Here is a 16992-nt window from a genome sequence, read left to right as displayed (position 1 = left end):
TTCAGGAGGAGTGATTCCCAGCAGTTCAGCTCTTTGCTTGGGTGAGAGGACCTGTATAGCCTCCAGCTGTACAAAAAGAACAGTTTTATTTATTTATGTATTGGTAAACACAGTGGCTTTGGCTATATTTCAAAACATCCTGATTGTTTTTAAAAAAATCCAAGCCTCACAGGTTTGAACAACTGGTTGAGAAGAAGCAGCTCTCTGAGAGACACAAATTGTGAAAATGCCCCTAAGTTGTCCTCTAGCCACTGTGTGCTGTTGTTGAAGGAGGACAAACATCCTGGATCTGGGGAAGGGTAGGAAGACAGAGAGAGATCTGTAAACACTCAAAGACTAGAGATATATTAATGCAGATTTATTGAGGAGTGAATGAACTGATATTTACCTGCTTTTGGATGACAAATAATTGCATCAAAAAATAAACTAGACTATATGATATAGTTTTTGGTGAACTCTGTTTATAACTACGCAACCATCTGTGGACATTTATCAAGCTTTCATATATTGTTTTTCAGGTGTTCATTTGAGCTGAAAGTTTAACTAAATGAAAATAAACAGCAACATGTCGACATCACAGTACAGATAGTATCTGGTCCTATTGCTATTCCCCCACCATGAAGCCAATACACATACAGTTGTAACTTAAAAAGAAAAAAAGCAATGGATACTTTATAGAAATAAATGTATGTTTCCTAAAACTCCTTCTTTTTCTAATGTTTCACATCTTTATTAGAGTTTTTTCACTATAATAACCCACATGGCAAGGACCAATTTATGCATCTTCAAGGTTCCTACCTGCAGTGTTGTTCCTTGTCAGGAAAACCCTTATGAAGTGAGTGAAGACAGACATCTGCCTTTCATGCATCATGTGTGGCTGGATCTCATTCAGCATTTTCAAACTGAAAATAAAAATTTTATTTGATAATCAGGCATTAGGAAAGAGGTGAAGTTATTTCTCAAGCAGTTATAAAGAATAAATGAATCCATGCTGACATGTGCTGGTAGGTGCTGCAGTTCAGTGCTTTTGAGGAAAGGCATGAAAGGAAGCTGTTGGAAACTGCTGGCAGGAACGGACGAAGGCGGCGGCCAAACCACTTCTGGATGAAGTCGGGATTGATAAAGGTGACCGTGTCGACAAAATCCAGCCGGAGTTCTCGTATGGAGTCCAGGATCATAGAGGTGGAGGGACTGCTGGGGTCGAGCATCTGCAGAAATTAATTATCCAAAGTCAATATTATTATTTACATTTTCATTAACCTAAGAATGATTTGTTATTATACTAAACTTCAAGATGATAAAGAGCTAAAGTTTCTTTATACTATGGACGATCATAAGTAACTATTTTTGTTTATATTTACATTACTGTCAAAGAGTAAGTATGCACAGTAACAAAGATTCAAGAAATATCCCGAAAAGTATTTTTATCCTCTTAAGAAAACCAAGTAAACTGTTTTACCCTGAATACATAAGTTTGTAAACCCTTTGATTTATTTAAATCTTATGAATTCAAATCAGTAAATAGAAAAACAAAAACGATAAACGGTTAAAGATTCTTCATACTGTAAAAAAAAAAAATATTTCTCACTTTGTCGGCCATCAGATCCAGAGCCTCATCCAGGACCCTAGAGGCTTTAGAAAGGAACAGCTTCCAGACGAGTTTAGAGCCGTTAGAGCTGGAGGTCCTGTTACAACTCAGCATGGCGACCAGGTCCTCAGCTTTTAGATCTGACAGCTAATGAGGGAATGAAAACAGATTAGATGCTATATTATAAGCGGAATCCTTTTCACAGACATGTAGATTGAAGATAGTTTATGATGCCATGTCTTACTGAGGCACAGGCAAATTCCTCAACAGAGAAGGTGCAGTGCTGTCCCGCCATCGTCTTGCTGTCTAAGTAGTTCTGAAGCTTTGTGCTGTGGTTAAAAAATGTATTCATGATTTAACTTTTTAACTAAAAAAGGTTAAAGTCTAAATATTACACAATGATACCTGTTGACTCCCATACAGATTTCTGTCTCTGTAAGAAGTTGAAAGATTAGTTAGGATATTAATCTACATAAAAAAGCAAAACAATTGTAAATAAAGGTCTTTATTTAGTGGGAGATAACTTACCATTTGTCATTGTTACATTGCACTGAACAGAGAAAGCAATGAAATGGTTACTGACTGTAGAAAACAATCCAACAAAAGGTGAAAATAAACCAATCACTTCAACACATTAACATATTTACCTCTCCACTGTAGATGGTGCAGTCTAATAAAAACACAAAAAAAATCAAATTAGTTAAATCTATCCTTAGACATTATACAAATAGAAAATTCATTTTCAAATAAAATGAAATTATATGATATTAACTTATTGAATATTTATGCAGTAAACAACAATCATTAAGTTTATATTTCGAGTTTAGATATAAGTTCCCTTATATCTAAAATTTCAGGAAATCTACCATCTCTCATCGCTACAATTGTTATTAGTGACAAAAATTAAAAAATGTTTTCACAGTTTATAAGGAAAATGTTAAACCGGGGGGGAGAGAAACTGTTGATAGGAAAATTTAAGTTAAAGTAGAACAATATCTGGTTTTTGCCAAACATAAAATATGTCTGTCTTTCTTTTAAAGGACCCTCACCATGTGGAAGTTGCTTGGATAAAGCCATCTTGGTGTATGTGATGGAGGAAGCTATGTTAGGAGAAGCTGTTACCAAGGCAACATCCAGTCTGGTGAAGCTGTAAGGAAAGGCATTTTTAGGTCAGTCAAACTAATAGAATTGATGCAGCTAAAACTTGTGTCTAGGCCGCCCTCTGGTGCACACCTCTCAGCTCTACTGACAAATATCCTATGAGGCTAAGATACAGTCTTATTGATGGAAACTCCAAAACATTGACTTTTGTGTACTTAAGTGATTTTGTTATGAATTTAGCTATGAACAAATTGTCATTGTCCAGTCAGAAACCCAACTGCACCCAAAGGTTAACTTCTTAGTTGATATAGAGGTTGTACAAATTATTCTGCAATAATTCCTTTTCTCACTATGGTTGTGTCCGAATGTCTACCCTAATCACTAGATACCTCAATCACTACATAGGGCTGAGACTATATAGTGGACTCAGATCACTACTAGAGCCTTTTCACTGTCTGTCTTGCCTGAATGCTGGGTCCTACGTTATGAGTTACGTTATTATCACAATCTGCTCATTTAGTGATTAAGGATGATCACTACTTTTCAAATTGCATTGTGGGAAATTTTGAGTCGACTACTTTTTCGGACACTCATCTAAAAGGGCATAACCACTATATGGTGCCCTATATAGTGGTTTGGGTAGACCTTCAGACACAGCCTATGTTATTTTGTGAAGTGGACCTCCAATACTCAATATCTAGGTCAGTGTTCTTAGGCTCGCAGGCTTTCTTTTCTCCAAATGCTATGAAGGTCATTACAGTCAAAAACATCAGTTCTAGTTTCTACTTTTGGAAACTCACAGTTTTATGTAGGATGAACAGGAAAGGTTTGCCTATTGGACAAAAGGAAAAAGTGTAAAAATTAAACAACTATTTTTAACCTGTTGCCTTAAAAAATATCCTTAATATTAACAGACTTTCTGTTTACCGTTTCAGTGAACTGGGATAGGAATGACAGGAACTCTGTAAATCCTCTTTCCTCTGGTGCTTGGGTCATGTAATCAAAGAGGATGTTGATGACTTCGTCTGTGTTTTCAGGAGGAGTGATTCCCAGCAGTTCAGCTCTTTGCTTGGGTGAGAGGACCTGTAAAGCCTCCAGCTGTACAAAAAGAACAGTTTTATTTATTCATTCATCGGTAAACACTGTAGCTTTGGCTATATTTCAAACATCTTGATTAATTTTGACAAATCCAAGCCTCACAGGTTTGAACAACTGGTTGAGAAGAAGCAGCTCTCTGAGAGACACCAATTCTGAAAACGGCCCAAAGTTGTCCTTTAGCCACTGTGCGCTGTTGTTGAAGGAGGACAAACATCCTGGATCTGGGGAAGGGTAGGAAGACAGAGAGAGATCTGTAAACACTCAAAGACTAGAGATATATTATTGTCGATTTATTGAGTGGTTACCTGAGTGATTGCCGGAGTAGGATTTTTGAAGGAAACGAAGGACGAAATCCTTTAAGATCACCTGCTGTTGCTCCAGGGGCATCTTCTTGAAGTTGTTAGCAAAAACCTGTAGTCTAATGATGAATACCAGACCCCACAGAAACAGAATTTTAATACAAAAGTCCCAGACAATGCAATTAAAGCTACTTATAAGAACAAAACCAATTTTAGCATCTGTTTCTGTAATATAATTCTGTCAAACATAGACAGCAAGACTGGAAGGATTAAATCTTGCACTTTACGCCACTTGGAAAAAATGTTCTAATGTCCAAAATCATCAAAATGTTACTAAGAACCAACTGTAGGTGTTAATGTCCAACTGCTAAAATCTGAAAAAAGTTTGCCTGATGATCAATAGGCATTTTTTTATTGACATAAAAAAAATAAGAATCAAATACATCATTCTATTACTACTCAATCATAAAACACTGGACTAAGATAGTTTTTTGCAAGTGTTTTAACTCACAGTTGGTGGTATGACACACAGCTTAAGTTCCTGCTGGTCAGACAGAGCAGGAAACGTCCTGAAGCAGATGGCAAGAAACTGCCCAGACGTTCCATGAACCACAGCCTGATCACACTGCTGTTCATCAGGTCCTGATCGGTCAGCGATGACAACCTGATTTCCACAACCACATCCAAAATCGCCTCTGCCGATGGGATCATTCCCATTGACTGTAGGGGAGATAAACCAGCTTAATAGAACACAAGAAAAAAACGTCAGGATGCTTTTACGTATCCCAAAATCCACCCACCATGTTAGCCAGAAGGTCCAGTGCTCGGTTCAAAACACTTGAATGTTTGGTGAGGAGCAGCTTCCATAGAACCCTGGAATTACTGCTTTTACCAGGAAGATTACACCTCATAAGGGAGGCCAGATGTTCAGCCGTGAAGTCCTCCAGCTGCAAGTAGAAGACAGTGAGAAAGCTGCAGCATATCCGAATATTTCCATCCTGACTTTGTTTCATTTGGTGGCAGTCACCTGTGCACAAGCATATTCCTCCAGGGTGAAGTTACAGGAAACATGCTGGGAGCTGTTGAAGTAGGTCTGAAGAGGAGAGCTGTAAGAAGTAGATTTGTGGGGCTTTTAATGATAATCTTGGTAGACTGAGTGCACTGAGTACAAATCATGCAAAATGGAGTTACCTGTTGATGCCTTTGCAGATGTGAGTACCTGTCAAAAAGGTAAAAAGTGTCACTGAATTAGGGCTGCAACTAATGATTAGCTTACTAATGGATTCATCTGCCAATAATTTATTGATTTTAATGAGACAGCAAAAGTTTTTTTTTTTTTTTACAGAATTGAACAAAGTGAAGCTATAACTTTTCTACTTGAAGAGTTCTGGATAGAGCATAATGACAAACAAAAAATTTTTTATCTTAAATTTAAAATGTTTTCATATTTGTTTTTTTTTTCGATTTTATTAAAAATACCTCCCTAAGTGGGTTTCTCTGTCAGCTAAAGGCATGTTTAAGACTCTAAACCCCTCTTAACTATTAATTAATAGGTTATTGGAGGTTATTTCAATAATCTTTAAATCACAATTAATTGTTTCAGCCCTTAACTGCTTATACTCTAAAAATACATATATAAAACTGATAAACAACAAAATAAGACAGGACACAGAATACTTACTGTTGATCTTAGTGTCTGGGCACTGCAAAGAATAAATTATTGTTTATTTAATTACTGGTGATCTTATAAAACAAAACAAGTTATTTCTGAGTAACTTTGGTATGAAGTACTTACAGAGATGTCTGTTGGCACACATTCTGTTTGAAACAAAAGTGGAAAACAACAGCAACATATTAATTAAACAACAGCACCAATACAGAGCTTTTAACTGTTATTGTCTGTGTGGATGTTCGTGTCCTTTCATGTGTGTTTTTCAGGCTGACAGGCTCACCCTCTGGTGCAACGCTCATCAGTTGTTCTATGCTAGCCCAAATAGCCGATTCCAAGTCTGGAGACAGCATTGTTATGGCTTCGTCCAGTCGATCAAAACTAACAAGATGATGACAGCAAATGACACAAAGTAAGCCACAAAAAACAACAGGAAGCTTGATTATTTGGAGTTTCAGTAAAAAATGAAAATCTTCTAATTCCGACATAAAAAACAGAACAAATCAAATATGATTTTTTAAAAGGAATGTTAATATGAACTTTGTTGCTTCAATATTTTTGGTTTATGCTTAAAACTATAGCCATTTTAAGATGATTTAATCAATAGCATTATATAGCGACACATGGCAGGACTGGCTAAAATATTATGAACTAAATCTAAGGAATGCAAACAGCTGTTTTGCATGAACTGCTGGCAGAGATTTTAATCTAGTCTTATTAATTTTAATGAGTAAGAAATGGAGAGAAAAAAAAGATTAGGAAATAATGTAACAAACTCATTTAAAATAAAATATTACTAACAGCAAGATTACTAACAAAACTTAGTAAGTAAATCAATCCTTTTTTTTTAGTTTCATCACCAAATTGGAATCTATCCAAACTGTCCAGAAACATATGATATTACTGACTTCCAGTTTTTATTGGTGTATGACCTGACTTGGGGCCTTTTTTCTTATCCCCAAAAAGAACAGAAAGCATTACAGTCAGGTAGATAGGTTGTGACTTTCTTCAGGTTTTCATAAAAATACATTTTAGAAGGAAGAAATTTGTTATCTGGGGTGCCAATAAATTGAGTAAAAAGTGTTGTATTTAATAAATGTTAATGAGTAAATCAAATACCTTATAGGTGAGTAGTATAAAACCATATAGGGTACTCACATTAGTTTATAGACATTGCAGGAAGAATTGACCTGCAAATGAGATAAAGGAATATCAATCCTTCTGGATCTGTTGGAGATTAGTCAGCTGGTCTCTGAAGATAAAAAACTATTTTTACCTCTTGGGCTAGCTCCACCATAAAGTGCAGAACCTCTGTCAGTTTTCTGTCTTCTGGAGACTCAAACAGGAAGTCAAACACACGATGGATGACAACATCTTTCTCTGGTGGCGTTGGTAGAGGCATCAGCAGCATCTCTGCCAGCTGCTTCGTAGACAGGACATGTAGAGCTTCCAGCTAAGGAGAAAATATTGAAACAAATAAACACTAGTTTCTTCATTTATTTCTTAATCTTGCCCAGTAGCAGCTCCCAGACTTACTCCAGAGAAATGTGGGTTGAGCTCATAGAAGTCCATGACAGAGGCAAATCTTGAGAAGAACCCAAAATTTATCTCCACCCATTCTGCGCTCTGATTGGCTGGGGATTGGCACCGTGGCTCTGAAATATTTTAAACAACATTTATTAGGAATAAATAAACCTTTTTTTGAATACTTGGATTGAGAATAGTTGAATTATTTAATATAAGACACATATATTATAAAATTTTTAGTTAATTTAGAAATATCTTTTTGAATATCAGTCATAATCCTAAGCTGCTGCACTTCTTCCACACAAGATTTTGGATTTTTTATTTATTTTCATTTAACAATAGTAATAGTAATAGTTTTGTATGGTTTTTAGACTGCCCCAGTCTGAGACATACGTGAAATAATCTGCTGCATAGAGAGCTTCACACCAGCAGGGATGCTAAAAAATATTTTTTACAGTCTTTGCACTTTCAGTGTGATATTGTGCCTATTTAGGATGTTGAATAGTTTCTGCTGCAATACTCTCATTTTATTCAAATTTTACAGTTATTTAACCTTGCTACAAATAAATCTATACATAAAATGTGGATAGAAAAATACAGTATATCACTTTTAGATAGAATAGATCTAATTTCAGATGTAGAATGCATTAATTAAAATGCATTCTGCACACATGCATGCATGCATGCATTATTTAATTAATTAAAAGTGGTCTGCTAACTACTGGGTAACAATCCTAATTAGAAATGGATCGCATAACTTCCTCCACCACATACCTCTTTAATATTATCAAGAACCTTGAAAAAATCAAATAACCTTTTAGCATTACCTGATATATATCCCATTGAATTACACATTATTAACTCTTGCCACAAGCTTAAATAATATTTTCAGACAAAACATGCGGTATAAGCTACATCTCGTATAAAAAGTCTTGTAGGTTTAGACTATGAATATGAAAAATAATTCCACGATTAGCTATCTCACATCTTTTTCCATTTGGATATACAGTTTAACCCCAAAACAAGAAACTGTAAAATGTACAAACATTAAAAACCTGATTGTATACATCTTCGCAGTGTTAAACTATTACTTTGCTTACCGGAGTGGTTGTGATTCAGCAGGAAAGAATAGATGAAATACTTGTAGATGTTGTGACTATACATGTCAGGAGCATCCATATGCATCATGGAATCACTCAGTTTTACAACCCTGCAGACAGCAAGTAGGAAAAAAAAGAAAGAAAAAAAAGAAAGATTGTGGTGAGACTAAACCCTGAGGAAATTCTTTTATAAATATCCAAAAAGTGAGAACTGACAGTGTTTGGTAAACGGGGCAGGAGAAGTTCTTGGTGCTCAGACAGGAGAGGATGTCTGGGTCTACGTCTGGGAGAAGAGGCAGCAGTTTGACCTGGAACCAGAGTTCGATGAACTCTGGATCGTCCAGATGATGCTGTGTCAGAGAGTGGGGGTCGGTGTCGTTGAATATCTCCCTAAAGTCTGACACCAACTCTGCAATGTTCTGTGGAGCAAGAAACAACCGACTAGAGTTTTTGCTGGAGAGATGAGAGCAGTCCAAAGCACACAGAAGCATCTCCACAGTCATGGAGTAAAACTGAAGGTTCTAATGTTTGGAAGATTAAAGGAATATGCTCACTGTTGTGGAAAGCTCTTTGACCAGGGAGTTCAGACGCTTAACCAGTTCAGTTATCAGTCTCATGATCGTTGTCTCTGTCATCGTCAGCTCACTTCGAGCAGCACAGTGCAAAACATGGGCTATGTTCACCACTGCATCAGTCAGCTGAGGGCATCAAAAGCATTATGATTGGACATAAGGAAAAAATGAACCCTCAGCTTTAAGGGAAATTAGACTTATATTGAGAAATGAAAAGTCTTGAGTGAACTTGAGTAAAATTAAAACTTACCCCACATGGTGCCTTGTCCAGGGTGACGCTGCACACATCATTGATTTCATCATATTCGTTTCCCTCAACATCAGTCTGATTCAAGTAGCTGCACACAGAAGAAATACGCAGATCAGACAAACATCAACAAAAATAGACCTTTTTTCATCCTTAAAATGGCCACAGATTGGCATTTGGCCACTAGAGGGACTCAATTTGAAAAAGGAAGTTTGTTTTATTTATTTTTTTTATGGTAAATGTGTAGCCTATCAGAAGTTTACCTATCTAAAGACTTCTTGGACCATGCCAGTCCAAACAATAATTGCATTTTGTTCCAGACCTTCATTGTGAGCTATTCACTGCTGTCTTAATATTTATGCTACAAATGCATGATAACTCTAGGAGACATCCACTCTGTATCATTTGATTTCATTCCCCAATTTTTGTTATGTACATAATAAATATAATAACTGTATATCCTGACAGAAGAACTGTCCTAATGAGATAAATTGCTTGGGTAAACGTTCGTTTTGACATATAACAGGAAGGTAATATTAAGGTTTAACACACTCATATATGAAATAATAAAAATAATCCTAACAAGTATAAAATAGCTAATACCTGATCCTCCCTCTTAAAACATGTGGTTTAAAAAAGTCTGGAGTATATACCAGATGGAAAAAATAACATACTTGTTATAGTTACAAAAACCTCTTTTAACAGACTGTGGGAACCTGTTGTAACCATGTTGTCACAATAGGGACCTTTTTCTTTTTTGCTTTTCATAGCTTACAGTTGTATTTCCTCTCATAATCTTTTATTTTAGTAAAGGAGTGCTTTCCACTTTTAAATATATATGGTTTTATTTTTACTGCAAATGGCAATTTATGTCAAAACATCTTTTTGTTATGTTTTTGTATCACTATTATTTTAATAGCAGTATCTGGTTTAAGATTCTTAATATATGGACATAATGAAAACTGTCATAATTTGCTTTAACTTGGAAAAACTAAGAACAAAAAATAGACGGGTGGGGAAAATAGCCAAAATGTTTTGAAATGTAGAATTACTTTTTTAATGTATTTTTACTTAAGTAGAATAAAAAAAGTTATAATTTTTCAGTCAATAACTGACTGGAGTTCTGAGCACCTAAGTAGTATTGTTTGATTAAATGTAATTTGTGATGATGATGTATTTGAACAGATAACTTTTTTAATGCAGGTCGTGATAGAAAAAGTGATAGAAAATAAAAAACATTTAGAAAAAAAATCCAATTAAAACAAATTATAAAAAAAAAAACTGACTTGAAAAGCAAATGTCACAACAGGCTCAATGAACAAAAAATTCATTCAAAAATCATTAAAACAGTAAGAGTTATTTTTCAACCAGAAGTCTGGTGCAGTTTATTACTAGTTCCTTCCCATTTCTGGGATTCACTGTTGTTAAATGAGGAAGTTATTTCCCCTAAAAAGTAGTTGCGCCTCGGGACTTCCCCACCGGTTCTTTTCCTGGGAGCAAGTTACTTACTACTCTTAACTCAAACTGGATAAAACCATGTAACAAAAGGACTATATAAACAGGAGTAAAAAAGTTACAGAGTTTATTCCAGATCAGGTTGTTACAGGGCAGAGAAAAATGCTTGGAGCTTGCACAGCTGTGAGCTCAAAAATCACATCCGCGAGTGTCGGGCAAAGATTGAGCCCCGAACAAGGTCATCTTCTCCTTCTTATAGCTCATGAGTCTATGTGTTGGATCATGTGGATGTTTAGCTGTCTGTATATAACTGACACGCCATCCATGCCCTGAACCTGTATGCATCTTGCCTCTATGCCCAAGATTACAGATACCGGTACATCTCCTCTATCAGTCCGGCTCCAAGATGTGCCCATATCCTGTGTATTTTTAAAAGACAAGAAGGCTGTCCTATTTAGATGACCTACTTACACAAAGTGACATCCACAATGTGAAGGAAGGTCATCTACTCTCTCTATCTGGCTAACAAAGTAACAATGCACATGATGTATAAAAGAATAAACCTAACACTGTGTACAATTACAAGTCAAACAAACTCAAAGCAAACTAGGATAGAAGCTAAATAGACCTGAAAAGTCCAATAAAACATTGAAACAGGAAAATCTTTGCTAAACAACAAAAAATATAAATAAACAGGTTATGAAAATGAAAAATGTCCACATCAAGTCAAAGATGCATGTAATCGGTTTAAACTCATTCACACTTACTACAGCTGGTGAAAAGCCATTGTGATGTTCTGCGGGATGATGGCTCCCTCTTCTGGTAGGAACCTGCGTAGCAGCGGCAGCACCACCTGCTGGAACCAGTCTTCCACATTGGTCACATCAAACTGTGGGGTCTCTGGGACCATGTACGTGTTGTTGGTGCTGTACATGCCGGCCAGCTCAGCCAGAGTGAAGTTGAGCAGGAACTGAGTCAGTGTGGTGCTCTTTATCTCTGAAACATTTCTCTGTAAGGCATTAAGGCCAGTTAGGATTTTAGCTACTGCTTGGTCAGTGTAAATATCTCAGGATGTGTTTGTGTCAGTTTATTTACCTGACGTGTAAAGGACACAAATTCATGAGCAAAACTCCCAATTGGTCTAAAAACCATCATGAATCCATCTGCAATCTGTAATGTAAAAAGAAATGGGGTAGGGAATTAAGGTTTGTTTCTGAGTTTTTATCTTATTTCTGTTTTGGTGGATGTTCATTTCTTTCTTTTTTATTTGAAGCCTTCCAATTTTCATTTTTTATTTACAACTTTCTAAAAGATACGGAGAGAAATCATAGTATAAAGCAATAATTGGATCCCCATGTCCCCCAAGACAACACTGAAGACATGTGAGCCATATTGTTGTGGTTTGTCTCAAAATGGCCAAACTGTGACAAAAACCTCTCTGGTTAAACAGACATTTGTGGTAGTTTAAACTTGTTAACATTAATATTTTAAGTTAAAACCACAAAAAACAGAAATTCATGAGTTATTAATCAAATGTAACCTGAAGCTAATTATTGTAAACAGCTAATGATGCAGTAAAAATGTGTAAATTTACAGCTATGAAATAAATGTATTTAGTTAGAGAGATTTAATGGTTTACTGAAATTTGAGGTTGATCATAATTAAAAGTGGAACTATGCAATAGCAATAAAATATGAATTTATCACAATTTATTTATAGAGTCTCATGTATAATGCAGAGACTCTGCAATTTTAAGCTATTAATATGTCCCATGTTTAAGACTCAGCTGTTCATCTTTATTATTATATCCCAACCTGGCTTTGTGTCTCACAAAACATTAACTTTTTTTTTTTACCATATTTACATGAAAAAAATAATCTGAAACTAGAGCATATAACCATATTTGGGGTTTTGCATTGGCAAGGCAGATATACTTTTTTTTTAAGAGTTTATAATTTTTTGTCTGTTTTCTTGTCTTTTTTCCCTATTTCCCAAATTTAAGAATACAGTGATCATTTTCATTGCTAATTTAACCATTTCTATACAGTAATATTTCTACAGTTTGACTTTGAAACAATTCAGGGTATTAATTTGGATGTGTTGTTGCAGACTGGGTGAAGTTGGCAAAGTTATTTCCATTATGTTGGAAAAATACTTTAAAACAAAACTTAGGCAACATATAAAAGGTAAAAATGTTTTTTTCCTAAATATAAGCGTATTACCAAAGAGTAACAAAGGGATCTCACAGAAACTGTATGAGGAAACCTGATGCAGTTAGACCAGTTCAGAAGGCTGAAGTCAAAATTCCAGCAAATTATCATGGAAATATTAACCAAGGATCTCCGATTTGTTTGACCAAAATCACAGATCAGTATTTACCCAATAAACTCATCTTGAAAACTCTAGCAAACTAACTAAAAGGAAGAAATGTTAATTTGATTTAATGCCAACGGGTAGAAAAAATATGTGCAGCCTATTCAAATGTTTTGTTTGGATTGTAAATGAGTGGAGAAACTTTATGCAGAAAACTGTAAACAGGAATAAAACAATATGTTGAATTAACATACTGGAACATCCAGTATGGTATTTCATCTTTCTCTGCCAGGTTTTTGGTCACTGCTCATTTGATCCACCTGCTCCTGCCTCTATTTAAGCAGCTTGCATCCATTTATCTGAGCCAGATTATTCTTGTTCTCTCGTGCCAGGGGTGAGAGGGTTTTTAGCATACCTGAATGTTTCTTATTATCTTATTCAGACCTGTTATGCCTCTCAACCACTGAGCCTGCCTGTTTCCATCTGAATGGTTTGCCTGAACTGTCTTTGGACTTCTGGACCTTTGAACCTGCCTGTTCCTGTTCTGATCTGTTTGCCTGACTTGGCGTCGTACTCCTGTTGGTTCTCTGGGGCTGCAGCATCTGGGACACTCTTGGCAGCGCCCGCTGCATCTTGTTGGCAGCCCACCGGCTGGATCCTAGCTCGTTCTCAGAACACAGGCTGAGCAGTTAAATCAGATAGATGCCCTAGCCGCTGTAGCTGCTAAGCACAGACCTGTCTTTAAATAAATGCTTTTGAATTATCTCACTGTCTGTCTTGCCTCGAATACTGGGTCCTATGTTCTGAGTTACGACACTGTTTGCACTTATTAAAGGCTGTGTTTAAAAAAACCACACTAGTCACAACATTTAGGTGGGTTTTGACCTCAAATTAAATATCATGAAGCTTATTTTTACCTCTTTGAGGGTGCTTTGTTGAGATGAAGGGCCAGATGGCACTACTGATGTGTTTCCAGGTCTGGGAGTCGTTTGAGGGCCAGAATCCCCATTCCACAAGCTGTCAAAAACCAGCGTTAGGGTGCCATTGTCTAAACCAGCAACCTCAGGCCTTAAGAGCAGCTCTGCCTTTTGAGCAGGAGACAGCAGGTGGAGGACCTCCAGCTGTGGTAAAAAACAGAGGCAGGGGTCAAGCAAAGGTTTCACCGTTTAGATCTCAGGCTGAAAAGTCTTACTAGAAAGGGAGATCTCCTGAAATGCAAAATCCATTTAGGTAATTTAAAGGACATCAGTCTAACTTACACCACTGAAGACCATGCTGAGGCTGGAGAAGTCCTCCATTCGAGCCATCCATCTGAAGGCGCCAAAATTCTTCATCAGCCATTCTTCACTGCTTTCATCTGGGTTTACACAACCTTCACACAAACAAAGATAAACCCACATGTAGAAATAGAAACACAGTGTCTGATTACCTACATACTTCATGTCTCAAGGACAAGGGACACGTTTTAGACAGACTGGACTGGTGGTTTGAATAAAGACAGACTCTCTTTTTTAATCTCCTTTTTGATTTTTCAGATTTAAAGAATTAGACAAATTTAGATGCATCACACAATAGAGTGCATGTGGTAAGATGACACTGTTTTTTCAGCTTTTCACTAACTTAGAATCTGAAAAGTGAAAGCCCCCCGCCCCTACCTCAGGTCATCAGATCACCTATCTGTCATGCTAATTCCTGCATACGGGCCCCAGCTGATCAGGACTAAACCAACAGTCAAAGAAATCTGAGTGTGGTGTGAGGGGGCCATGGAGAGACTTCAAGCTTGTTTTGAATGTTCTGACTGGAATACATTCAAAGCTGCAGTAACCTATGACAAGATCAATATAGATGAGTATGTCATGTCTGTGTCAGCCTATATCAACAAATGCATTGAAGACATCAGCATCACAAAGAACATCATCACCTCAGCAAACCAATGACCCTGGATGAAGGGCTGAAAGCACGGAACTCAGCTTTCAAATCTGGTGATAGAGAGGCTCTGAAAAACAGCCTGTACTATCAGATCAGTGAAGCAGAACCGCAGCCAGAAAATCCAGGATCTTTTCCACAATGCCAGCAACACCAGGAGGATGTGTATGGGTGATCACATACAGTACAACAACAACCCCTCCCCCCCGGGAGATGCAGCAAATGCTGTTTTCCTAAATGAACTGAACAACTTCTTTGGTAGGTTTGAGGCACTAAACAGCACTCCTGCAGTGAAAGCCATTCCACACCAGGGGGAGGAGGCACTAAACCTGGACGTAGCTAAAGTGAGGAAAACTCTGAGGAGTCAATCCAAGGTAGGTCCCAGGCCGCTATAACATACCTGGGCGGGTGTACAAGGAGAGTGCAGGTCAGCTGACTGGTGTCCTCACAGACATTTCTTAAAACCTAGCTGGACCAATCCATAGTGCCAGCATTATTTAAGTCTATCACCATCATTTCGGTTCCAAAAAAAGCCTCAGGTTAACTCACTCAATGATTACCGGCCTGAATAAAGAAGTTCTTCGAAAGGTTGGTTAAAGAACACACCGTCTCCAGTCTCCCCCCAACATTCGACCCGTTCCAGTTCCGCTACTGACGAAACTGCACCATCTTCTCTGCTCTTCACCTGAGCCTCACACACCTGGAGGAGAAGAACACCAACCTGCAGATGCTGTTCCTGGACTTCAGTTCTGCTTTGAACACCATCATCCCACAGCATCAGATTGGCAAACTGGAACAGCTTGGCTTCAATACACCCTTCTGCAATTGGCTGTTAAACTTCCTCAAAAACAGGCCTCAGTCAGTCCGGGTTGGACAGAACACCTCTGATGTCATGACCCTAAGCACAGGCTCCCCTCAGGTCTATGTTCTGAGACCCCTTCTTTTCACCCTGATGACACATGACTGCGTCCCCAGCTTCACCACCAATCACATCTTGAAGTTTGGAGACTACACCACAGTGGTGGGCCTCATCAGAGACAACAACGACCAGGACTACAGAGAGGAGGTGGAGCAGCTGGAAGCAGAGATAACAGCCTGATCCTGAACATAGAGAAGACGAAGGATAAAATCTTGGGCTTTAGGAAAAATTGGCCTAAACACGCTCCACTGCTCTTCAACAGCTCAGCTGTAGAGGTGGTCAACAGCACCAAATTCCTGGGGTGCACATGACAGACACCCTCACCTGGAGTGTAAACACCACCTTACCGGTCAAAAGGGCACAAAAGCGCATGTACTTCCTGTGGAGGATGAGGAGAGCCCACCTGCCCCCACCCATTCTCACTACCTTCTACAGAAGCACCATGGTGTTCTGACCAGCTGTATTACTGCAGTGCCGCAGATTGGAAGAAGGTGAGAAGAGTAGTGAGAGGAAGAGAGAGAATCATTGGGGCTCCTCCTCCCTCTATAGAAGACATTTCGTCCCAGCACTGTGTCCAGAGCCCGTAACATCATCACACCATGGACCCTTTGGCTTCAGTCTGCCATCAGACTGTTGAACTGTTGAGACTCTATCAAGACTCTGCATCACACTTGTAAACATATTTGCACGACCAACATGGCTAATTTTTTCATAATCCCTAATACTGATTTTTATTACTACAGTACTACTGAATTTTATTAACTACTGCTGATTTCTATTACTGATTTTTTTCATAATCCCTTCTACTGCATTTTGCACCACATTATTTGTTTGCACTGCTCTGATCCTTTCTATATCAATGCCTTTTGCTCCATGACCTTTAACTAGTTTTCCTTTTCTCCTACACAGTTTACAATCTGATCCCTGCTGCACTTTATAAATGGTAATGTTCATTTCACTGTTGTTTGCCATTTTGTATACACTCTGTGTATACGAAATGGCAATAAAGATTGTCTAAGTTTATTTCTAAATAACCTCATTTGCAGTAAATGTAATCCAACCTCTGGTTTAAAGCTGTAATCTAAAGGCTTCAGATGTTTTAAAGAGAACTACAGTAAAATCATGACAAAACCAGGTGGATTGTGCTTCATCTAGTCAATGACAATAGTCTCCAGAAG

General features: G+C 37.6%; 1 protein-coding gene across 2 annotated transcripts in view; it reads right to left on the bottom strand.

Moving 5' to 3' along the window:
• The window catches only part of LOC107097056, a 38142-nt gene that overhangs the window by 10540 nt on the left and 10610 nt on the right, over nt 1-16992 (bottom strand). The window contains exons 8-30 of one of the 2 annotated variants that reach the window (XM_015394031.1): nt 14229-14341; nt 13887-14090; nt 11752-11826; nt 11424-11665; nt 9205-9292; nt 8937-9080; nt 8599-8801; nt 8383-8492; nt 7292-7410; nt 7032-7208; nt 6914-6945; nt 6039-6136; nt 5882-5904; nt 5768-5789; nt 5278-5305; nt 5114-5192; nt 4887-5033; nt 4598-4806; nt 4093-4205; nt 3890-4008; nt 3617-3787; nt 3490-3521; nt 2638-2735 (exon numbers count right to left, since the gene is read on the bottom strand). In XM_015394031.1, the coding sequence (XP_015249517.1) occupies nt 2638-2735; nt 3490-3521; nt 3617-3787; nt 3890-4008; nt 4093-4205; nt 4598-4806; nt 4887-5033; nt 5114-5192; nt 5278-5305; nt 5768-5789; nt 5882-5904; nt 6039-6136; nt 6914-6945; nt 7032-7208; nt 7292-7410; nt 8383-8492; nt 8599-8801; nt 8937-9080; nt 9205-9292; nt 11424-11665; nt 11752-11826; nt 13887-14090; nt 14229-14341 (2646 nt within the window). The remainder of the gene's footprint in view (nt 1-2637; nt 2736-3489; nt 3522-3616; nt 3788-3889; nt 4009-4092; nt 4206-4597; nt 4807-4886; nt 5034-5113; nt 5193-5277; nt 5306-5767; nt 5790-5881; nt 5905-6038; nt 6137-6913; nt 6946-7031; nt 7209-7291; nt 7411-8382; nt 8493-8598; nt 8802-8936; nt 9081-9204; nt 9293-11423; nt 11666-11751; nt 11827-13886; nt 14091-14228; nt 14342-16992) is intronic. The other variant, XM_015394030.1, reaches the window with a different exon arrangement.

Source organism: Cyprinodon variegatus, unplaced genomic scaffold (assembly GCF_000732505.1).
Source record: "Cyprinodon variegatus isolate N-32 unplaced genomic scaffold, C_variegatus-1.0 Scaffold667, whole genome shotgun sequence".
Taxonomy (NCBI): Eukaryota; Metazoa; Chordata; class Actinopteri; order Cyprinodontiformes; family Cyprinodontidae; genus Cyprinodon; species Cyprinodon variegatus.
The sequence above is the reverse complement of the archived record's forward strand: the minus strand, read 5'-3'. Positions and strand labels throughout refer to the sequence as shown.